Source organism: Mus musculus, chromosome 9 (genome assembly GCF_000001635.26).
Source record: "Mus musculus strain C57BL/6J chromosome 9, GRCm38.p6 C57BL/6J".
In the NCBI taxonomy this organism is placed as follows: Eukaryota; Metazoa; Chordata; class Mammalia; order Rodentia; family Muridae; genus Mus; species Mus musculus.
In genome coordinates this window covers 104,041,397-104,065,950 of record NC_000075.6, presented here as the reverse complement: position 1 = coordinate 104,065,950, position 24,554 = coordinate 104,041,397, and the positions used below count along the sequence as shown (strand labels likewise).

Below are 24,554 nucleotides of genomic sequence, written 5' to 3'. Positions count from 1 at the left end.
GTTCAGACAAAGGGGCCCAGAGGGTCTTCGACAAGATTTCCCACTCAGTTTTTTTGTTTGTTTGTTTTGTTTGGAATGTTTCTGTTAACCTTTTGGTTTCACATAAAATTTAGAAGCAGGTTTTTTCAAATTAGAGAAAAAAACCAGAATTTTGATTAACATTGCTTTGAATCTATAGATCAGTTGGAACAAAGAGCAAAATTTTTCAATCCTGACTTTTCCTGCTCATGTATGTGACTTCTAAGGTTCTTTAAAAACTGCTAATGAGGTTTTTTTTTATGTTCTATACAAAGGTCTTGAACACCTTCTATTAGGTAATGTTTTGGGATGTTTTTATTAGAGCTTTTGGGTGTCATTTTTCAACTGTTGCTAAGATATAGAAATGCAAGTGATTTGTACTCTTAAGTTTAACAAACTATTACCTATGTTGCTCTTGGCTTTTCAACACACAAAACAAGTCGTTTCTGGATAGCATTTCTTTGCTGTTTTAATCCTATTAAAAAGTTGCATTTATATTGTCAAAATGTGTGTTTTCCCCCTTTATATTTATTTATTTGGTGGCACACGTGTGGGGGTCAGAGGACAACATGCAGGATCTGTCTCTCTCTTTCCACAATGTAGTTTCCAGGGGGTTGTCTCAGGTTGTCAGGCTCAGCAGCAGGTGCCTTTACCTGATAAGCCATAGAACTGGTCTAAACTTTTAAAAGATTCCTTTGAGATTTTTGTGGCCTTACTATTTCTCTCTCTTTCTATCTATCTACTTTTATTTTTATAATTTTTCATATGTCCTGAAAATGAATGTGTTTTCTCTGTTGAATATGTACATCTATGTTAAATCAAGATTATATAACATTCCTGGAAAAATAGTGTTTGAAACCAAGGATTGCTACATAGCCCAGACTGGCCTCAAATTCACAATCATTTTTCCTCAGCCTCCAATCTCCAGGGATCTTTAGATTGTTGGGATTAAAGCCATGTAGCCCTAGGTTTGACTTCAGAAGTACTTTTTTTTGTATCACAACTAATTTCATGTATTGAGCATGATTTTGGTGAACATCAACTTAATTCAGAATTATTTTAAGTCTGCACAGGACCACAGTAATGTGAACATATATAACCTTTATCTGAAAGCAGGACAATAAGCTGGCCAAATTCCACAGAGTGAACTAATCACTGAAATGTGAACTTTGACCTGCTTCAGTCTGTTTACAACACAAAGTATTAAGTTTAGAAGTGTCAACTATTACTTATTCCACCTCTCCACGGATATTTCAATGCTTAAGTCCTTTCACCTAAATCACTTCATTTCTTTATCAAGACTAATGGATACAGGCAAATATTACAGGAAAGGAACTTTGATCTCTGAATTTATGTTACAGTTAAATCCCCAGATAGAAAGGCCAGGCACAGTTTACTGAAACCATATGAAATGGTTTTATACTGGAACTGTATAAAAGTAAAAAAAAAACAAAAATCAAAAACCAAACAAAAAATACCCTCTCTATTTACAAAACACCAGACTAAAACCAGATTCACTTGTCAGTGGGGAAAGGTATTCTTGGAGTCACCTCCTCCCGTTTAATTCCCTTGCTTCAAGAACTTAGGCCTTAAGTGGTGCTAAAAACAGTGAAGTGGAATGTCTAGAATCGAATTGGTATATTTTAGCTGGTATTATTAACCTAGCCCCAGGTGACTAAGGTCAATTAAACAAAATGGCACCAGCCCCTCAGAAACTGATCTTTAGATTGTAGCACAGAAGGTCACAGAAGATATCTATTAGGAATTCAAGAGTGTTCAGCCGCAACACTCTCGGTGAATTAGACACATAATTTTAGTCCTTAACAAGACTGCACTGCATAATGGATACTGCACCTCTGCTCCTGCCCTCTAATTCAGACTAGCCTGGGATTCGAGTACAAATTATCCAGGAAGCATCCTTGCAGGGAAAGAAATCCCGACCGGGCAAATGAGACACCCACCCAGGGCCAAAGGAAGCGAAGCACCAAGCACAGACATGTTCCCAGGAGGCAAAGGCTATGGTTGATACCTGTATTGAGTAACAGTCAGCACAGCCCGGGAATCTGACCCAAAGCCCGGCAAGTGCTGATTCAGGTAGGCCTCCAGGGACCTGAGGTCGAACTTGTGCTGGGGTAGCACTTCCACGGTGTCACTGGTGACATCCGTCTCCATGACCGCCACTGTTGTCACCGAGGAATCCACAGACTGTACGGAGGTTGCGCCAAGGCAGAAAGGAGACCGGCACTTGGGGGGGGGGGGGGGGGGGCGTGGTCGGGCGGGGCTTAGGAGAAGCCAATCACCGGGACTCTGGGCAGTGTTGCTGCAAAGCCATGTGGGAGGCGGAGTCTGGGACTCGGAGTCTGGTGGAGAAATAAAAGAATTGCCTGTTGTGGGACCAGACTTAGAATTTACCCTCAGCGTCAGAGCTGGAGTCCTCAGTCTTATAGAAAAACAAGGTCGCAAACGTGACTCTGGCGAATGAAGACAAACAGCTGTCACCCTAGACTAAGGACGCGCCAGCGGAAGACCTGTGCGGTCCGTGCAAGAAGAGAGTCCGCCAGAACCTTGAGCCTGCATTAAAAGACCCTGGTGTTTCTCATGGCCTCCTAGATAGGAAAGACGGAATGGCCGTCGACTTGATCTGGACACATATGATGCTGGCTCTGCTGAGACCTGGGTCTTGGTTCTAGAGAAGAAAGCTAAGTGTTTTGAGGAGTGTTTTTATTTATTATTATTATTTTTTTTTTTTTTTTACCGAGCGGAGCGATGGCGGCGGCGCACCGGAAGTGGCACGCCGGAAGCCCGGTGGGCGTGCCGGAGACGTGTCTTACTGGGAGCCTTGGAGCCGCTTCGCCGGTGTCTGGACCTGGAAGGCTGTGTCTGTTCCTCCTGCGCTTCGTGGGCCCAGCGAGGCAGCGTGGGGAGGCGGCGACGACGGCGACGGCGGCGGTCCGGCCTGGGATCGGAGGCCACCGGGAGCCCAGCCATGGCCGACTCGGTGGAGCGGCTGCGACAGCGGGTTGAGGAGCTGGAGCAGGAACTCGCCCGGGAGAGAACCCGGCGCTCTGGAGGGGACGGCCACTGCGGCCGGACCCGCATCCAGGAGATGAGCGACGAGGTGTTGGATTCCAATCCCTACAGGTGATCCATGACGGGGCGGGCAGGGCCACGCTCCGCGCGAGGGATTCAGCCGGCCTCCTGCCGCTCCTTTCCTGCTGTGGAGGTCCAGTTCCCAGATGGGCAAGGCCATGTCTTATGCTAGTCAGAAGATATTCTTCACCAAGCGAGTTGGCTCACGATTCATCGTAGCATTCGGGAGGGTGAGGTAGAGGGGGTTGTCGTGAGGTCCAGGTCAGTCTGGGCTACAGGAGTTGTAGGCCACTTTGGGCTGTGTAGTGAGACCCCTTTTTTTCTGCAAGGAAGGAAAATAACATTTTATTAAAAAAAAACAAACAATCCAAGCCATCCATCCATATGGTGGAGCTCTTCTGCCTGCTGTCCTGTACCCAGTTTCCTGTCACCATTATCTTTATTAGTCTACCTGGCTCTGCATCGGCTGATGCATAGAAAGCTCTGTCAGAGTATAATATCTCATGTAAAGTCGCCGAGGATAGAGCACCGTTTCCTAAATGCCTCTTGGTGTAACTTAGATGGAGCAGGGTGAGGGAGAGTTAGTTACTAGGGTGCTCACGAATATCCCTGAATATTGGCTTTGCCAGGGCTCCTGACCCCTCCTCTTTGCTCTCCTTAAATGGGCTTAGAAGATTGAGTGGCTTCACTTCTCAGCTTACTGAGTAGTCAGTAACTTAGAACGGTTTCTAACAGCTGCTGAACTTCTGGGTGAGATTGTTCCCTGTAAGTGGGGCCACAGGAACGCCTGTTTCCGCCATAGTTCTGAAGACTGAAGCAGTTTATGTGCAGTTCTTAGAACAGCAGTCGTGCATGGCAAACCTCGTAGACGACCACAGTCGGCAGCATGCTGTTAGACCTCCCGTTACATGTATGTTTCTTCTCACCACGGTCCTAGGGGATTGCTGATCATTTTCTCTCATCCTGGAGGTGAGAAAAGTGTAGGGAGCTATTTTAGATGGACTGCAGTATACAATAGAATCTGTGGCATTAGGTCCCTCCCCAGCAAGTCTCTAAGGCTATAAGCAGTGAGGCTAAAACCTGGGTAGTTTTAAACGTAGGTAAAGTTCCAGAAAGAGGACTCTGTGGGCTATGGGTCTAGAGACACTCTTGGGTGGTGAAGTTGGTAACGCCTGCATGTGAGTGTACGTAGACATTTCTGAGAACTGCTGGAGTTAGGTTGAGTGAGTGCAAACATGTAGGAGATTAGGCATAAGGAAGATGCAGTTGCTGCCTGAGGAGTCAAGGTTGTGAAAGAAGGGGAACTGCTAAAATACCCACCCAGCAGTGAACAGTTAGGATCTAATCAAAAGGACAATGGCTACTGAGACAGGAAGTGTTTGTGCATCTGTGATGGACATTTAAGAGTGAAGACTTCAGAAGACTGAGAAGCAAGAAGTGAAAATACTAGAATAGTGTGTGCAGCTCTAAATAGGGTCACATAGGGTTAAAGTGGAGAGGCGGGGTTAACCAGAGGGCTGCTGACAGATGTCTAACAACCACAGGTCCATGTGTGCAGTAAAGATCAAACACACAAAAACTTTAATGTGTTATATAGGTATATACCACAGTGTGCACGTGTGCACACATAAATACACACTTATACACAATAATAGAGCAGATGAGTACTGCTTCTTAGAATCCTTGGCAGACAACAGATATTCCCCAATGCAGATATCCTTCCTTTTGGGCAGAGGCCGTGAGCTTATTTCATTGTCTTTATATACTAACAAAACAAGGGAAAACAATGCCATTTCCCTTTGATCTTTACCATTTAAACCATTAGGTGTAGACCTTGACTACACGTTAAGATAAAGAAGGTATTTTAGAAGAACAATACAGTTTCACAGGTAACACGAGAATTCATGGTTTTAAACCTAGTGATTTACCTAGCAAAAGGTAGCTTTTGAGTTCAGCTAGTCATCAGATTTGCTGTGTTTCCCAGGCTGGCTGTGAATTCCTAATCCTCCTGCCTCAGCCTCTAAAGTGCTAGGATTACAGATACATGCCACCATGTCCACCTAGATTCCACCTCTTTTGAAGTAGTAATGATTGAGTTTTGGTGATTGTTTCCTTTGATGGAGCCTGTCTATACATATCACTGTTAGCTGAAAGATTGCAAGCTTAGGCTGGAGAGCACTGGCTGCTCTTCACAGGACCCAGGTTTGATCCCCAGCACCGACGTGGCAGTTCATGCATAACTCTAGTCCCAGGTGATCTGCCACCCGCCTCTGGCCTCTGTAGCCACTGCATATGTATACCTGCAGTACTGCATGTATATACCTGCAACTCACCCATCCGCATGAAAATAAAGATGAATAACAAGAATGCAAATGCTCTAAATTTGTTTTGTTTTCCTTTAAGCCGTCTGATGGCATTGAAACGGATGGGAATTGTCAGTGACTATAAGGTATGATGACCTTGATTTCGGGAAATGAGACTAATTTCTAGTGACAAATCTAACAGTATTAACAGGTACCGTTTTGTGTTTCACAGAAAATCCGTACCTACGCTGTAGCAATAGTAGGTGTTGGTGGAGTTGGTAGTGTGACTGCTGAAATGCTGACAAGATGTGGCATTGGTAAGGTAAAAAGATTTCTCTTTGCCTGTCCAGTAGGAAACTGTTCACTCCGGGAGCAAATCAGGTACAGAGTAGCACTCTATTGCCTAATCAGTGGTTATGGTTTCTGTTATATTTGGGTAGCTTGCTCTTCTCTAGAGGCCGAGTCATAACTTTCTCCAGACAAAGGCTCATATTATTACTAATTCAACAAAGGGTACTTAATTGTGTCCAGAAACTTTGGTTTAGGGCAGTGTAATGTGTAAGTAATTTGGAATTATTTTAGATATAGAATCTGTTAGAAATGGTTCTGGGGTCACTCCCAAAATACCACGTTATCTGTAGCATTTTAGCAAGGCACAAAGTTTACTTCTGCAGGAGGGTGCATAGCCACGCCAAGTCAAGCAGGCAAGCTCACACAGTGGGGATTCTGTTGGGTTTTTACTCCTGATGTAAGGGCTCCCGTGCCCCACTGTGAGTGGTCAGAGTTCAGCCTCACACTCTGCACAGTTAGCTAACTCAAAATGGCACAGCTGATGGGTGAAGTACAACTTTTGGGACCAGGATCGAGCCTGGAGCACATATTCTGATTTCAGGAAGTGCTGCCCCTGGAGGAGCTTAAGTTTCTGTCACGTCGTCTTTACAGATTTTATTATTATTATTATTATTATTTTATTTATACATACATCTCTTACACAGTGCAACTCAGCCTTCTCTTCCTCCATTCCCTCAGTCTTTCCCCATAACAGTTCTTTAAAAACGAAGTTTTGTCCTACTTTGATATAAAAGACAGTATGTTTAAGTGGATAAAGTATGCAAATGGAACACTCAGATCCTGAAAAATCTTTTTTTTGGTTTTCGAGACAGGGTTTCTCTGTGTAGCCCTGGCTGTCCTGGAACTCACTCTGTAGACCAGGCTGGCCTCGAACTCAGAAATCCTCCTGCCTCTGCCTCCCGAGTGCTGGGATTAAAGGCGTGCGCCACCACGCCCGGCAGATCCTGAAAAGTCTTATCAAGCACTCAACCAGACACACACACAGAGTGGAAGGCATTGAGTTTGAGCTGGGAGATGGTTCCGAGTTTTTATTTAGCCCCCTTTGTTTTCGTTTAAAAACAAAGTTGAATTGTAGAAAAGAAGTAGCCTTCTGTCAGAATTTAATCTGTCAGTCTCAGATTTATAAAGCCAAGGACTATTGATTTTACTTGGGGGTTGAATAGATAAGTTTTCCACAATTTTCTGCCCTCTTGTTATTTTCTTATAATATATTTAAATGAATAATTCTATTTCATATTATACATTACATAATTATACACTTAATATATGTCATATATATAATAAATACTATATATAAAATATAGATAAGTTTTCCACAATTATCTGCCCTTTTGTTGTTTTCTTTTAATATATGTAAATGAATAATTATATTTCATACCATATATAATTATACACTTAATATATTTCATATATATGTAACATATGTATATATATGTATATATATATACATATATATATATAAAAAACAGGTTCTCCAATATTCATTTGTCAATAAGTTAATTTTAAAAGATAGTGGTTGTAAAATTGGCTCTCATTTATTAATATAAAAATGATGCCAACAAAATACTACAATGTTTATTATAACTTTAATCTCTTTGAAGTGGTTTACAGAAGCAGACCACAATGTTGCTTCTAAATGACTTGAGTGCCCAGTTGATTAACAGGATATTGGAGATGCTTGAGATCGGTAGTCAAAGATGAGTGCCTGGCCGCAGTAAAGCAGACTGCGAGACCTCGTTATGTGGTTAATCCTGTAGGTGTCAGGTAAACCTGAAAATTGTCATGCCTGGTTTCCAGGTCGTCTAACAGTGCAGAGCCTAAACCCTGAGAATGACTGGAACCTTGCCTGGGTGTTTGCTAGGAAGGAAGTCTTCATGGTGCAGCTCGTACAACTTGGTCAGAATCTGTCTTTTCATAGACTGCATGTTACTGTTGGGGTCGTGCTTCCTGCCCCACCCCACCCACAGTTCACATGTGCTTCAGGTGCTGCTAGATGAGGCCGCAGCAGGTTCCCAAGGCTGCTGTAATTAGAATCCTGGGAAGACTTTGTTGGCGCTCATGCCCATTGCACTCTCCATGGGTAAATAGGAATTCTGGCAGCGAGCTGCAGACACCTGCATTTTCAGTGACTCTTCCATGACTCACTGGATACCTAGGTTTGTAAACTCAGACTAAATGGATGAGTTTCAGGAATTCTTTCTTCTGTCATTAAAACATGAACAAGAAGCTAACTGAAGTTTAGTGGGAAATAGTGCTTTGGAGACCCAGAGCCCATTTCTATCTCTGCAAGTGTCTGCATCAGCTGCAATGCTTTCCAGATGTGCTGCAGGCTGGAGAGTTGCTATCAGTTCTCTGTGACCTAAGCCAAGTAGCAGCAGAGTAACAGCCTCCACTTCTTAGTACAAAGTCGACTAGAGCCACACACTCATTTAAAACCCTCTCACCAAGCAGATACTACTGAATGAGCCGAGGTTTAGGGACTTGGGGTTATAAAGGGCCTAAGTGGTCCTTTGCTAGCAGCCTATTGAAGGCTCTCTGCGTGTTGTCATAGGCTTTGTTTTCCCCCTGGGGATAAAGCTTTGTGGTAGAACAGTTGCCTAGCATGTTCAAACCCCAGCACTGCACAAAAAGAAAAAGGAAAAGGATAAAATCTCATTTTTATAGATTCTAACCTGTTCTTTCTGATAAGAAAAGAGAAATTCTGCTCATTTTAAGTGACACGTATGCATGGCAAACATTGAAGTAGACCTAAGGAAACAGTAACTAACTGGTTGATAACTCTCTTTGGAGTAATGACTTTTCGCCTTGGCTTGGGTATGTGGTGTGTCACACAAAGGAAGTCAAGTTAAAGAGGAAGCAGTAGGATCTTGGCACAGTTCTAAACTGTGGTGCGAGAATGACACAGAACAGCCATCCCCGCATTGAGCTGGTCTGGGGAAGCCGCACAGCCCTGGATTAGGGAGGGCGACTGTGCTGGCTCCTGCATTAGCTGTGCGCCGTTCAGTACAGGCTCCAAGCTGTCTTGTCAGGAAGCTGAGGGTAAAAGGAGCTATGTATTTATCTCACAGGGCACTTAGTAAATCACTGAGACACCAAGTGCCTTAGAAGTAGCCAATGTTCTCACTCACTAACAGTAAGCCTATCAAATAGAAGATCCCCTAGTTTAATGTCATTTTTCATTGAAACACCACTGTTTTCATTTCAGCTGCTGCTCTTTGACTATGATAAGGTGGAGCTGGCCAACATGAATCGGCTTTTCTTCCAGCCATATCAAGCAGGACTGAGTAAGGTCCACGCAGCAGAACACACCCTGAGGTGACTGGAGTGGTGGTGGTGGTGGTGGTGGTATGCGTGCAGTGGGTTCTTGTTTTGTGACCTGCCGTGAGCTAAGCTGAATGTGAATTGACTTGGGTTCTCTCCCTGAAATGTATATTTCACTTACGCAAAGAAATCTCTTACTTCTTAGACTGGGGTTGGTGAACTGTGTAGGGTTAGAGTGTGCACAGTTTCTTCCTTGCTGCCACTGTTGACTGTGGAGCCACAGTGTGAGACTAGCCATGGCCAACGCCAGATGATTGAGCATGCCTTTGTTCCAATACAACTTAAGTTCTGACTCTGAAATCTGAATCCTATTTTTTATGTAGCAAAATGCCCTGAAAGAGTTTTCCCAAACTATTAAAGAATAGTTGTTAATGTCCTGTGGTGGAACATGTTGCAAATGCCAACATAGAGGAAGTTGGGGCACTTGTGAGGAATGGCCTGAATTTGAGGTCAGCCTGGACTGTGTAAGCACTGAACCAACCAGAGATTCATGGCAAAATCCCAAACCCGGCAGTACTTTCCCTAAAGGCCATACCAAAACAGAGAGTGGGCAAGATTTGGCTCATGAGCTATGATGTGCCAGCCGAAAACTGTGGGGCCTCAAACATTCTAAACTAAACTGAACGAGACATAAAGGGACTGCCAGGCTGAACTGGACATTCGAGCAGCAGTAAAGGCTTTATTCCCAGCACATAGATTGTTCTGGGTTAGGATGGACGCATCCTTGTAGTCTCTATGACAGTCTATATTAGTGGCCTTGCAGAAGGACACAGACATCAAAAGTGTGTTGGGCTACACGCATGGCTACTCTGCAGCCGTTGCAGCCTGTGTGTCTTGATCCTCGAGTGCAACACAAGCTGTAGAAGGGAACTTTGTCATCCTCACCCCCACTGAAGTCCTGCTCGCCCACTCAGCCCTCTCTTCTGCCTCTTGTCTGTTCCTCCTAGGAGTGTTTGTAACGGTTGCTTTTCCTCTCAGGAACATTAACCCTGATGTTCTGTTTGAAGTCCACAACTACAATATCACCACAGTGGAACACTTTGAACATTTCATGAATAGAATAAGGTAAAACGTATGAATATTTTATGTAATGTCTTGTTGAACAGCTCAGTTAAACAAGTACTAGAAAATCTTTTGACAGTTTCAACTTTTAGGAAAGGTAATTTTTATGTACTGTTTATTAGAATAATTCTTTATTCAGAAAGTGACTTAACTGCGGTATATGTAACATTAAACATGATGTTATAATGGGAAATTGACTTCACAAATAGCATGACAATGTGCTTTTTGTCCCTCTGGGTGTGGTGGTGAGTGCCTCTGATGCCAACATTTGGGAGGCTGAGGCAGTAGGGTTACAAATTTGAGACCTTACTTCAAGAAATAATTCAGGGATTTAATATGGGTTTGCATTTGGTTGTTTTTTGAGACAGGATCGCATATGTCAGAGGGTTGGCATGGAGCCAGTGACATCCTCCTGCCTCAGCCTCCCCGGTGCTAGGACCACAGGTGTCAGCCGCCAGGCCATAGGGAAGAACAAACAAATGTATTTTGTATCCTCCTTTTCTTCAAATACAATTTCTTTTCTTTCTCTAGTAATGGTGGATTAGAAGAAGGACAACCTGTTGACCTAGTTCTTAGCTGTGTGGACAACTTTGAAGCTCGAATGGCAATAAATACAGTGAGTGGTGTGTGAGGCCCTGCAGCCTGGGCTTAACTTAGATGTTCTCTCTGAATAGAGTTTTAAGCCTAAATCCTATCTTCAGAGTTACCCTGCTTTAACCTGTGTGGTAAGAGCTTCTGACCTCACTGGGCTGGGACCCAGTGTCCCGCTTGCTTATGATAAAGCAACAGGTGTTTCTGCTGTGTGTTTTTAAAGTCAGTGAATATTTTATGATACTTACTCTAGTCACCATTGCGTTTTCATTGCGTTTATTTACTGTGTGTCTGTGTGCATGTATATGCCACCGTATCCCTTTCGCCATGGTGGCACCTTGCAGGAGTTGGTTCTCTCCTGGGGGTTAAACTCAGGTCATCAGCCTTGGTGGCAAGTGCCTTTGCCTGCTGAGCCATCTTGCTGGCTCACCATTGGTTTTAGCTTTTTTGTCTTACTAGTCTTAAATACATAAATTTAAAACATTTCCCAAAGATAAAATAATTTTCCTTTGAATCTCCTTTAAATAGTACTTACAGTTTTTACGTTGCAGAGGTTTTGGAAAAATAAGTTTTTACATTGATCTGAAGAAATGTAGGAAGCAGGTCCAGTGTAAGGAGTAGGCACCTGCTGTTTCAACTGTTGTAGCTCTCTTTGACCCAGAAACCCTCAGGATCTGTTTAGATAGCACCTGAAATTCCACAAAGGAGGTTGGCAGTAATTTGTGCTGTTCTGTGGTTTTGCCTTTTCCTGTTCAGGCTTGTAATGAACTTGGTCAGACATGGATGGAATCTGGGGTCAGTGAAAATGCAGTTTCCGGGCACATCCAGCTGATGATCCCTGGAGAGTCGGCTTGCTTCGCGGTAGGCATTGTCCTGGCTCACGGTCATTGTTGGCTCTCAGTGATCTCTCGTATCGGTGTCTGCCATTCCAAGGAGCCAAGGGGTGCACTGGGACACTGTCGGGAGCATTTCGTTTCTCTCTCTCTCCATCTCGTTTGAAATTGCTGTATTCTCTTTCATGTAGTGTGCGCCACCACTTGTAGTTGCTTCAAATATTGATGAAAAAACCCTGAAACGAGAAGGCGTCTGCGCAGCCAGTCTCCCCACCACCATGGGGGTGGTGGCCGGGATCTTGGTACAAAATGTACTAAAGTAAGTGAGGGCTGGTTTTTCTGAAATGTTTTGTACACCTTTGATAAGAATGTTTCCATAAAGTACTCCAAGAATTGGTATTGCCAACTAAGTAGTTCTCTTAAACTTAAATTTGCTTTTAAGTATATCATACATGTGTGGATTTTTATTAGCATTGTGTGTGTGTTTGTGTGTACACATGCTTGTTTAAATGTCAGTTATTCCTGAATTGGAATAGCTCTTGTTAAATAACCCAGTCCTGCATCATTGGGCCAGAGGCTCTATTATGAGAATGCATCATTAGATATTTTCAGCATCCTGCAAACACAGTGCACTTCAGAGACACTAGACCACATAACCCCATGGCATGGTCATATAGCACATGTGCTCCTTTGCTGATTAAAATGGGTGACACATGTCAGAGATGCATTAAGCAACTGAGTTCAAGCTGTACAGACAGACAGTAGGTGGAGACCAGGGCTTAGATTCACTTGCCTCTACTGTCTTGACGCTCTCACTGAACATTATTCAAATGTGAGCCAAACACTTTTATTATCCAAGACCAGATTCCTCAATGAATTTTTTTTTTTTTTTTTTTTAAAGATTTATTTATTTATTATATGTAAGTACACTGTAGCTGTCTTCAGACACTCCAGAAGAGGGCATCAGATCTTGTTACAGATGGTTGTGAGCCACCATGTGGTTGCTGGGATTTGAACTCCGGACCTTTGGAAGAGCAGTCGGGTGCTCTTACCCACTGAGCCATCTCACCAGCCCCCTCAATGAATTTTTTAACTGCAGCTAAAAATGAGAAAAATGGGTTTTGTATAGCCATTGTTTGTGTTAGTTAATGAACCAGTTCACTCTTTAAAAGCAGGCTTCTTCAGAATTCCCTAACTCTGGCTAATTTCTTTGTCCCACTTCAGGCTTAGAAGCCGAGTTATGTCTCCTAAGTCTCAGAATAATCACAAAGTGCAATGTGGTAAATAAACATTCTGACATCAGAAGCGTGGCTCCAGCAGAGGTCATAAGAAACATGTACGAGAACTCTGAAGGCAGCAGTCTAGGACTGTGTAGTATAAGAACAGGTGCTGTCTATGCATCAGTAGGCACTAGAACACTTTATGATATTGTACAAAAAGGCGAAACAGTCCGGGCTACAAACACATTGCCCTCAGGGTTCCTCTATTAACATACAGCTTCGAATGTCTGTTATTGTTATTACCTGTGCTGCAGACACCATTCTACACATATCTTTGAATGCTCAATTTATCTACAGTGTGGTGGGTTTCTGCAGTTTAACAAGTATCACCTGGTTATGTTGGAAGGAGATTATACTGTTCATCCAAGTACTTGGCTCACACAAGCTGTAAGAAACATTAGCATCTTCAAACTCTTAGAGCTTTGCCAGTCAGAAGAATGGCTACTTCAGTTTCCACTTACTTGTTTAGAAAAACAGGCTGGGCACTTACATTTTTTCTATGAATGATTACTATCATCTGCTGGTTTTTTTTTTTTTTTTTACTCCTTGTTAAATAGTTAAAGATCTATTTGTTTATTTAATGTGCCTTAGTGTTTTGCCTGTATGTATGTTGGTTTGAGAGTGTTGGATCCCCTGGAACTGGAGTTAAAGAGTTGTGAGCTGCCATGTGGATGTTGAGAATTGAATCTGGGTCCTCTGGAAGAGCAGTCAGTGCTCTTAACTGCTGAGCCATCTCTCCAGCCCCCTTGTTATATACTTCGAATATGTATTTTCAAATTTTTTTCTTGAAGTTATTTTCATCTTTGTGTGTACATATTATGTGTATGTGTGTGTGTGCGCGCGCTCTTATGTGTACACGTTATGTGTGTGTGTGTGTATGTTATGTATATATGTACTCTTGCCTGAGTGTGTATCCAGGCTTATGCCTGTGATAAATGTGAGGAAGTCAGTAGACAGCCTCAGTTGTCAGTCTTCACCCTCCACCTTGTTTGGTGATACTGCCTTTTATTGTCTGCCTTTGCAGAATAGCTTTTGGCTATCCTGGGTCTGTCTTGGGTCTGTCCTGGGTCTGTCCTAGGACTACCTGCCCATTTGCCTGCAGACCATGTGATGAAGGCATTTTCAGTGATCCAACTTGGATTAAGTTTCAAAAGAATAACCAAGACAGAAGCTTTTAAAGAGAATGCCATTTGATAGGGACAGGGTCACCATGGACTCTTACATGTTGGAAATGTTTGATTTCACCTGAATCTGTTTACATCAGTGACTTAGTATAGTTCTAGTTTACTATATTTAAAATTATATAATTATAGTGGTTATATTGTTTTTTTTTTAATTAAATCTAGTATTACATGTCATATTTTTGTCTGGTGGGTTATGCATGTGTGCACATATATCTAAGGTATGCTTTTCTGTGTACCCATATGTGGAGGCCAGAGGGCATTGTTGTGTGTAACTTTCTCTGTTTCTGTCAAAGGACAGTTTGATGCATGTATGAAGTACATTTTGACTACTGTAACCTCTTCTCCACTTCCTGTACTCTCCTTCCCATCCCTATTACTCCTGACAAATCTTCCCACATTTATGACTTTGTTATTGTTTCAAGACCCACTAAATTTAGTCAGGAGCATCTGTATGGCCATGGGTTTGGAATGTCCATTGGTGCCTGGTGGGCACTCATGGATACACAACTGACCACAGTGATTGTCCTCCTCTCAGAACCCACTGGTAGACAGTACTTGAGTAGGAAAGGGTAGGAACCCATAAGTCCCGCCCTAATCCGTGATTGACACCTGATAGGCCCATTGCAAACAGCCACAGCTGCTGTGGGGTGGTCAGTGCAGTGGTGGTTCCATGCCTGGTAGACAGTTGGTGAAGCCCTTCTGCCTGTCTGTGGCTCGTGAGTTCTCTCCACCTCCTCTCCTGCAGCGTGGAGCGGTATAAATGTCCTGTGTAGGCCTGAGCACTCGGCCATCACTGTTCCTCAGCACCTCCAGCACCCATGTGTCTGTATGCAGTGCTGATCACTGCAGAGAGAAGCTTCTCACTAAGGCTGGGGTAGCAGCTGTCTATGGGTATAAGCTTAGATAATCAGAATACAGTCTGGTGCCACGATAGGTTACCAAAACGGCAGTAGTGATTTGCCCTTGAGACCTAACACTTTAGCCATGGGTTTCGATTTCCTTTACAGTACCAGGTTTGAATTCCCTTTGTGGAGCAGGCCTCACATCCAGTCAGAGGTGGTTGGTTCCGACCTCACACCTCTGCCAACATTCGTGCCATTGCTCTACCTGTGGGCACATCTTGCCTGGCAGGCTGATATTATTGGTTATAGGATTTACAACTGGATAAGCCCATTGATGCCTTTTCTTCCCCAGCAGCCTGTAGAGCACCTCCTGGCACTATAAACGCTAGCCAATGGGGAGAGGCTTCCAGCTCGCTTCCAGCTGGATTTCTCTGTGTCTTGCATCTAAGGTGTGTTCTACATTACTTTTTGAGACAAGGTCTCTTAGTGATGTAGGCACTCAGCGTTTTGGCTACACTGGCGGTCTCCATTCCCTTCTCTCAGATCTGGAATCACAGGCTCAGGATGCTGTGCCCGTCTCTTTATGTGGGTGCTGGGGATCCAAACTCAGGTTCTCCTGCTTGCACAGCAAGAGCTTGATCCACTCAGCCACCTCCCAGCCCCACCCAGTGCTCATGCCTTAAAACACCTCCAAGATCAGTGCGCGCCTCCAAGGGTCAGCAGCGTGTACTTGCTGTGGTTCATCTTTATCAGAGGTTCAGAAACAGCTCGTCGTACAGCGACGGAAGGGGGGAGCCTTCCTTCCCTTCACTTAACAAATATTCAAGTAGCTACTGTGGCCAAGGTCTCTAAGGTAGAGCAAGTCACTGTTTTCTAGGTTTGTTATAAAATTCATTACCTAGTCCAGAATTTACCTACTTCTAGTAATTTCTCTATTTAAGCCTACTTTGATTTTCTCTTTTCTTTTGTGTTTTGAGATGGAGTCTCACTGTATATTCCTGGCTGGCCTAGAACTCACAGACATCCACCTGCCTCTGCCTCCCAAATGCTGGGACTAAAGGTGTGCACCATCATGCCTGGCTAATTTGGCTCTTTTCTTTTTCAGGTTTCTGTTAAAATTTGGCACTGTCAGTTTTTACCTTGGATACAATGCAATGCAGGATTTTTTCCCTACCATGTTCATGAAGCCAAACCCTCAGTGTGATGACAAAAACTGTAGAAAGCAACAAGAAGAATACAAGGTACACAGTCAGAAAATCAGGGGGTCCTGTCACCTGGGACAGTGACTTTCAAGAGAGACAGATTGGGAATATAATATAAATGGCTTCTGGATTTTTATAGTTTTAGTTAATTTAGCATACTGGAAAAACAAAAATTCTTTCTTGCTTTTGGGAAGATCAAATGCCTGTGTGAATTCCTGAGTGCTGCAGAGAACTGAGGAGTAACCCGTGTTGGTTCTGCTTGCTTTACACAGAAGAGGGCAGCAGCACTGCCCACGCAGGAGGCTGAGCCCCAGGAGGAGGCAGAGGTGGTTCATGAGGACAACGAGTGGGGTAAGGAGCCTTGCGCACTCACACTGTGAACCCACTCTTTTCTGGGAGGAAATAGAAGGTCACACACACTTTTAAATAGTTATTACAGTGTTTTCTGGGAAGGAATATATGATTATACAAAAGTATAAGTAATTCTTGTGGTCTTCTTGAGAATGAACTCAGAGTCATATTTAATCCTACAGGCATTGAGCTGGTGTCTGAGGTTTCAGAAGAGGAACTGAAGAACTCTTCAGGTCCTGTTCCCACCTTACCTGAAGGCATTACAGTGGCATACACAGTCCCAAAGAAGGTATTTGTGAAATCTGATTTGCCCGTGTGTAAATGCCAGAGAAGAGAAAATATGTATTTCTCTTCTTTCAGTTTTATCTTATGTTGGAAGGCTAGTGGGGCATTTCCTAGTTTAGAATTTATATGTAGGCAGTGAGGTATTAAGAACTAGATATTCAGTGTCAGCAAATTTGAAACTGAGAAAGTGGAGACTTGTAAAAATTCTCTGATGTATCCAAACAATAGTAGGTTAAATTATTACTTTTTCATATTGGTAGTTTTAGCCACAAACCCACTTAAATTTACTTCAGGAAAGGGCGATGGTGTGCGCCTGTGGTCCTAGCACCCAGGAGGCTGAGCCAGCAGATTTGCAAGTTTGAGATGAACCCGGATATGTAATATCCTGGAAATGGAGGTCAGGGGTGAGGGGTGGAGGGTGAGAGGGCAGAGAGGGAGAGGGAGGGGGAGGGAGAGGGAGAGAGAGAGAGAACACGTGTGTACATGAGTAAACCTACAAAGATGGAGACTTGTCAAGTGAAGACTTTCAGAGCAGGGGCTTGGGCCACCCGACAAGAAGCAATACAGATAGGCAAACGTATTGAAAAGTCGCTAAACATCATCAGTCATCAGGGCATCAGATGAAAGCCAGTGAGGTACATCTCACTCCAAGTGAAAAGGCAAGTGCTGGCAAGAATGTGTAGCTAGGGAGCCTAGACTGTGGTAATGCATTGCTATCAGGAATGTCAATTACTACATCCACTGTGGAAAACTAAATGGAGGCTCCTCAAAAAATTACTGTATATGTGATCCAGTACTCTCACTGGGTGTAAGGTATATATCTAAAGTATATAGAGCCAAAATGTCCTTTGACTGATAAATAAAAGATACACGTGCACACATGCACATGTGGACACACACACAGTGGAATACTACTGGGCATAAGAGGATGACAACCTGTCATCTGTGACAGGATAGATGGAACTGGAAGTAATTAAGTAAAATAAGACTGGCACAGATGGACGAACACCACGTGATCTCCCTTGTGTGGACTCTGAAGGTTTGATGTTACACACGTTGAGAGTGGACTAGTGCTCCCAGGGATGAGGGGCAGGCGGAGGCAAAGGTTGGCCAGCAGCGGAGGCTACAGCTAGCGAGGAACACTAGGCTCTGGTCTGTCACAGAAGGGTGGCTGTAGGTAGTCATTGTTTTATGTTCAGAAAGCTAGAAGAAATGATTTTTGACCGTTCTAATTACCGAGAAGTGTCTTGAGATAAGCTTATCCTGACATGAACATTACACAGCATACCTTAACTTCATGGTCCACTATAGACGAGTGTAATTTTGTATTAAAAAATCCACTCAGTAGGAGTGCCGAGAATATTGAAGTTGCTGCCTCCTGAACAACATTTTGGTGGGTAATATAAAGAACTTTATGTCTCCTACATACTTTCAAATATATTTATCAGAGAACTCTGGTTTCTCAGCAAGCTGCGCATGGGTAAAGGCGGCTGCGAGGACAGGCAGTTTTGGGTGGTTCTGTTTCATGGCACTTCCCCCTTTTGTTGACAGACGGAGGATTCGGCTTCTGAAGTAACAGTGGAAGACTCCGGCGAAAGCTTGGAAGATCTTATGGCCAGGATGAAGAATATGTAGACAGTGGCTGGCTTCTGTCTTATTTTCTCTGCTTATGCTAGTCCCTTGGAATTGAACAATCGGAACTAATAAAACTTAGCGCCGCCTTAGTTGGCATGTGTATCTTCACGGAGTTGTTATGCTGTGTGGAACTAGTGGTTTCCTCCTGCTTCCGTATACAACCTAATCAGTACCACAGCGACAGAAAGAGAAGGGGTGGACCATCCCATCCGTGTCTGTGGCCTACGGCTCTGGACGATAAATAGCACAAATGGAGGATGGACTGACTGTGTGGCCTGGTGGCTGTGGCTGACAGGTGTCTGAGTGAATGGCTTCCTACTGGACAGTTACTCACTACTACTCTGACCAGGAGTGACTTTAAACAGCCTATAGAATAAAAACATCAATGTAAATGAGCTAAATACCTAATAAAAAATGGAAAAAAAAAAAAGAAAAGAATAAAAACATGCCTCAGATAATTCTGGATGAAATTGAAGCAGAATGTCTTCATTGGTAGTGTATAAACCCATGGATTGAATATTTAAGATGAAGCATAGATAAAAGCAAGCTATGTTCACGGCAGACAGAATTACGTTCAGGAAACATTGGTTATCCTCAGATTTTCATCGATCAAGGAAAAGGCATCGCTCTCTGTAGCGGAAGTGTCTGGTCACCATGTTACTGAAGAACAGACACCGTCCATACTTTGTGCATCATAGAGTGTTCCTCCATACTTGATTCCATAAATACTGACATGCTAGCAAGGCTTGTCTGAGTGGTGGGCAAAACAACTCAAACCTGCCTCTGCAGAGGTGCACAGGTATTTATTCCCTGCAAGGGCTCCATTTCCCAAGTGTGACCACTTCAATTGTAAACCGAGGCCTGATGTGAACTATTGGTGGTTTAACCTTGAAGATAGGAAATGTATCATTATGAATGTCTAAATTCTATGTATTGAGAAATGTTAGTAGCAAGAGTTAAAAGTGCCATTCCCACTTGTAAAATAAAGTTGTAAAGACTCAATGCACCTGCTTTGAGATTCTAGTGTTACAGGTGATTTGTTTTCAAAGTGGGCAGTGTTTTATTTTCCTTTACAACTTAATGACCACTTCCTGATGACTGCACGTGGGGTAAGGCTGCTCGGCAGCTCAGAAAGACCCCAGCAATGGTGTTTCCTGGCAGGGTGTGGTCTTCGGGATTGAGTGGAATGACGTGTATGAGTGACGTCACTGTCAAACCAGCAAGACCGCATTGGTGCACCCTTCACATTCACTTCACTGGTGATCACACCCAGGGTTGTATATAATGGGGATGATGGATTCTTTTTCACACCAAGTATAGGCAGGCAAAAGGTGGCTTTTAGCCCAGGGTACGTGACATGGGCTTTTTAAAAACGTAGACCCATAGGCCTAATGAATCTTTCATACTTAGGTGGTTTTCTTGTAAAGCCATCACCAACAAAACAGACGTTAGTAACCGTTCTCTTCCATGCCCTCTTTTTCCTTTTTCCTGTTTGAATAACTTTCAATACTTCTGTTTCTCTTTGGGCACGAACTTTGGGAGAGGGACCTTCCATTTTCCCACCTTTCCTTTTTGTTTCTGCTTAATCCTGTTGGGAAGTACTTCTGCTCTGGACTGCCCCTCTCTGTCCAGCAGACAGGCGGGGACTGCTCCCTGTGGAGTCTTCCCATCATCCCTCTCTCTGCTTGGTGTTTCTCTTTTCATGCATCTTAATAGTTTTTTTTCACTTGTATTTTTTGGGCATGGCGCTGTTTTATGGTAAAGCTTTGCCTTCTTTGAATGCTCATGGGCCTCCCAACCTTTCTTTCTTTCTCTTTTTCTCATGGTAGTCCGAACGATATCCATATTGTTTGCGGTGCAATACAGTATATTCATTTTGTGGCATGATGACAGCCACTGAACAGCTGTCTGTGACCTCCCAGGTCCCAAAAAACTCTTTAATTTCTGGGTGTCACTGGTCCACGAGCCTGCCTCTATAGGTGATTTTTATATTTATAATGAAGTTGAATGCTTCTAGCTTTGAAACTTAACATTTATGTTGCCATGATAAATTTTTACAAATGTTTTAACAGAACTTAAGCATATTGGATTGGAGAATAACTTTAAATCACTAGACATGTTGTAAATTTTAAGATGAGGTACATTTTTTTCTAGAATAATTCTTTAGAATTAATGGTCCATGAATTTTCTAAGGTTTAATCAAGTCTTGAACTTTCAGGTTTTGTTAAGGCATAACACATAGGATCCATCATCCTTTAAAGATCTGCTTTCTGTACCAAATTCTAATGTATCTCTCTTTTTTCTTCTTCTTTTTTTCCCTCTTACCCAGTAGTTCACTACTGGGTTATCTCAAGCAAGCAAGCAAGCAAACAAACAAACAAAACCAAGTAGGCAGCAGGCACCTGTGAGCCAATAGAGTTCTCCCTGTAGCCTGCAGCCACAGAGCCCGAGGGCCAGCAGGCAGTGGATGAGAATTGTCAGAGAGCTTCTAGCCGTTCAGCTGAATTTCTACACACTGGGTCCTAACAAAGGCAAGGAGTCCCTCACCGTCTTAGCACTGACTCTAGAGTCTGAGTCTAGGCAGTAAAGCCCGTCACAGCTTTGGCTCCTTACTGCTAGCAGAAAGGTGATCTGTGGCTCCGCGCAGATCTTTGGGGTTTCTTCTCATCATCCTGGACACCCACAAATGTAGAACCAGAGGAAAAGGCAGCTACTTTATGTCAGAGAAGCCTTGACCTCCCCAGGTGACAATTCTGCTTTTCATGATTCCCCTTCTGTCAAGTACTGAAGACAACTTAGAGCAAAGTTTGGTTCCTGCCAGCTCTTTATTAGGGAGTGTCTGAAAATTACCATTTCACTGTGTGTGGGGGGTGTATGTTAGCATGAACACAATCTGAGAATCACATCTATGCTAACACCAATATATGTGAAGCAAGTATCTGTTAATGGGAGCGTATCCTACTGCTTGGGAATCACACATCCTCACACAAATGTCTGGTGCAGGTGCTCTTAGCATTCTCATGAGGCAAAGAACACAGTTAGTGCAATAAATGGTAAAATCATGATCTTATTATGTACTAAATTTGAATGTTTAATTTAGAAAAAAAGGAAATATGTAATTTAGTGACCACTTCTGTTATCATTTGTACCATAAAGTCAATGAGATATCACTGCAGTTTCTAAAATATTTTGTATAATTCTCAGATCTAAGTTTTAGAAGAACAAAGACTATGCTGATTTGAAGAGTCTTTTAGAGTACTGGTCACAGATTATTTAAAGTTTTTTTTTTAAAAAGGTGATTAATACTATACTTTTAGTGTATTACATTAGTCATGAAATAGATTTTAAGCTTTGATATATTAGTTGTAAAAATCAATGTCTAATATGCTTATGAATTCTGTTATTTGTACCTTTCAGAGGGGGCAAACTCCAAAGATAGGTTATGGTCATATTTTAGCTTTTTAGTTCCTCTGAGCCTCCCTCAGAAGGTGGAAGAAGAAAGCTCATTTTGTCATGTCCTGTCTAATTTAACTTACAAGTGTGTAGACTTTAGCGACGCTTCCTAAACTCAAAGCTTTGGCAGGACTGACCTGGCCACCTAGCTCTCAGGCTGCTTCTGAGCGGGCTCAGGGAGGGACCTCAAGGTTACGTCTAAATTGTAAGTAAGTGTTGGCTGGTGATGATACTGGCTTCTGCATCCACCAGGAGTTGGTGACACTGGGCACACCCTGAGGTCACCACAGTTCTTCAAGTTGAGCAAACTATTGACTAAACTTGGCCAAAATTCAAGTCTGCTGAAACATGTTCAAAGTTTATTCTTAAATAACTATGCAAAATAGCCCTCTAATACAGACTGCAAAATGAGAGAACTTGCAATTACACTTTTATTTTAAAACATACATTTTTTATGCCTGTCATCTTTACAATAATACATATTGAGATCTTATAAGATTTTAAATCATTGAAAATTTTACTATATACAAATAAAAACAAATATCTAAAATGTGGCAATATTTATCAAATCTATAAAAATATTTAATTTCCAGTATAAAAACACCAACTAAGCGAGGTAAGGCAAGACTGATTTTGACCATTTACGAAGGAAATGGATTTGTCATGGCTTTTTGTATGTGTGTGTGTGCTGAGGACTAAACCCAGGGTCCGAGGCATTCTACTGCTGTGCCTTCAGCTCTATTCTATTTTGTGACAAGGTCTCACTAAGGTGCCCAGGCTGGCCTTGAACTCACCCCATACTCTAAGCTGGTACTGACCTTGAAAACCTGTGCCTCAGCTCACGAGTAGTTGACTTTTTAGACCTGTCCCACAGTAAGCAAGATGAGAATGGTAAAGAGCCTGGCACCTGTGGTGGCACGCATGTCGTCACTGGCACCTGTGGTGGCACGCATGTTGTCACTGGCGACGCTGCAGCACTGTGAGAAGCTTCCTGGAGACAGCACAGAAAGCGGAGGCTGGCTAAACCAGCTTAGGGAAGAGGAAGGCCTAAAAGCCAAGCCAGCTGTGGAGGCATGCCTCTGTGGTCCCAACACTCCGGGGGAGTGGGGAGTGATCAAGAGTTCATGGTCACCCCGAGCTACAGAGATTCACAATGTGGTAAGAGGCTAGGGTGATAGCTCAGTTTGTGAAGCGTCTGCCATGTCAGCATAAGGACCCAAGTTCAACCCCCAGAGCCCACTTTAGAGAACTGGGGGTAGAGATGGAAGCTTGTGCTCCGGTCTTAGGAGAGAGAGGCAGGGGTGTGGGTCACTAGGATGTGGACTGCCAGGCAGACTAATTAAGGGCACCAGGTCACTGAGACCCTGTCTCAAAAACCAAAAACAAAAACAAGTCACGGTGGACAGCGCCTGAGGAATGATACCCAAGGCTGACCTCTGTCCTCCATGTGTACATGCACACGTGTGTGTGTGTGTGTGTGTGTGTGTGTGCGCGCGCGCGCACATCCTCACACACAAACCCAGAAAAAGGAAAACAAACAGAGTTCCTATCTAGCTCGTTTCACTGAAGACTGTTCCGACTCATTATCAACATCCCTTTATATTATTTATATTATCAACATCCCTTTAGCCCTTGAAAGTTCTTTGAGGTAGAGAACTGGCTCAGAGCCCTGCTAGGAACAGACAGTGAATGGCCAGAGCTAAGGCTGCTCTTGAGGGAGAGAAAAGAACTGTGGATTTCTTAAACCATGGGGTCCTGCCAGCTCTTGTTGCAGAGACCAAGCCACTCCTCATGCCACTGAGTGCTGATGTCGTCATCCTGGATTTTATCCCATAGGAAACAGGTTCTTTAATCAATTTAAACTTGACACGACAATTCAATGCAACTCAATACAACGTCATATAAATGCCAGCTAAATAACACTAAGATGGAAAAAAAAGATTTTCTTTAAAAACACTGAGAATATTCCAGATGTTTAGCTGTTTTATCTTGAAGTATCCTTGCAAAGAATTGACGGTTAGCTTTGCCCTTGGGGAAGAAAAACGTTAGGGGAATGAGTTGTTTTAAAGAGAAATGTGTCTCCACTTGATGACTGCCTTGAAGGAGCTTTTCCACCCAAAAGTGATGTCTCTGCTTCTTTTATCTCCATTGCCCTTTTGTACAGTTCAGCAGCCTTTTCAAAATTCCCTTCTTCATAGCTTTGAGAGGAAACAACATGAGAGATGCACTGCTATTAACAAGAAACTCTTGCTTCTAAGTAGCCATCAAGGTGCAGAAAAACAAGTTGCAACTCATTTGCCATTCCCACTGCACTCTTTTCTTTCTTTTTTTAAAAAAAATTTTATTAGATATTTTCTTCATTTACATTTCTTTTTTTCCAATATTTTATTAAGTAGTTACTTCATTTACATTTCAAATGCTATCCCAAAAGTCCCCCATACCCTCCCCCACCCCACCCCACCCCACTCCCCTACCCACCCACTTTCACTTCTTGGCCCTGGTGTTCCCCTGTATTTAAGAAAATACCTAATTAAAAAAAAATAATAAAAAAATGCTAAGTGTTGTTATCACCTGCATTCCGAGATGAACGCACAGGAGTGAGCAAAACTCAACACACACCTAACTCATCAGCTCTGAGGTTAGTACGTAGCCCTGTCACCCCATAGGCAGGAAGTGCTGGTATAGGCTGTCTTCACTACTGTCCACAGTACACGCCTCCAAAAAGTAAGCCTGCTTTCTCTCTGCTTCTGAGT

General features: G+C 43.1%; 3 protein-coding genes and 1 pseudogene across 5 annotated transcripts in view; 1 reads left to right on the top strand and 3 right to left on the bottom strand.

The window, feature by feature from the left end:
- The window catches only part of Acad11 (acyl-Coenzyme A dehydrogenase family, member 11), a 63,933-nt gene extending 61,706 nt beyond the window's left edge, over positions 1 to 2,227 (bottom strand). The window contains exon 1 of the mRNA NM_175324.4: positions 2,048 to 2,227. Coding sequence (NP_780533.2) covers positions 2,048 to 2,190 — 143 coding nt within the window. The 5' untranslated portion in view covers positions 2,191 to 2,227. The remainder of the gene's footprint in view (positions 1 to 2,047) is intronic.
- A 547-nt stretch (positions 2,228 to 2,774) lies between these two features.
- Uba5 (ubiquitin-like modifier activating enzyme 5) lies at positions 2,775 to 19,364 on the top strand. Of its 3 annotated transcripts, none has more exons than XR_001778969.2 (12): positions 2,775 to 3,159; positions 5,512 to 5,557; positions 5,644 to 5,733; positions 8,968 to 9,077; positions 10,062 to 10,148; positions 10,677 to 10,761; positions 11,493 to 11,597; positions 11,761 to 11,888; positions 15,981 to 16,116; positions 16,272 to 16,428; positions 16,611 to 16,717; positions 18,265 to 19,364. XR_001778969.2 is itself a non-coding variant. In NM_025692.3 (12 exons), the coding sequence occupies exons 1-12, from the start codon at positions 3,005 to 3,007 to the stop codon at positions 18,346 to 18,348; spliced, it is 1,212 nt and encodes a 403-aa protein (NP_079968.2). In that variant the 5' UTR covers positions 2,830 to 3,004; the 3' UTR covers positions 18,349 to 19,363. The 3 variants fall into 3 exon arrangements, 2 of the variants coding, with proteins under 2 accessions (NP_079968.2, XP_006511854.1); NM_025692.3 differs by having other exon boundaries at positions 2,830 to 3,159; positions 16,350 to 16,428; positions 18,265 to 19,363; XM_006511791.3 differs by having other exon boundaries at positions 2,832 to 3,159; positions 5,644 to 5,792; positions 16,350 to 16,428.
- Positions 19,592 to 20,233, bottom strand: Gm18998 (predicted gene, 18998; annotated as a pseudogene).
- The window catches only part of Nphp3 (nephronophthisis 3 (adolescent)), a 41,268-nt gene continuing 38,853 nt past the window's right edge, over positions 22,140 to 24,554 (bottom strand). Inside the window, exon 27 of the mRNA NM_028721.3 lies at positions 22,140 to 23,999. Within this exon, the coding sequence (NP_082997.3) occupies positions 23,819 to 23,999 (181 nt within the window). The 3' untranslated portion in view covers positions 22,140 to 23,818. The remainder of the gene's footprint in view (positions 24,000 to 24,554) is intronic.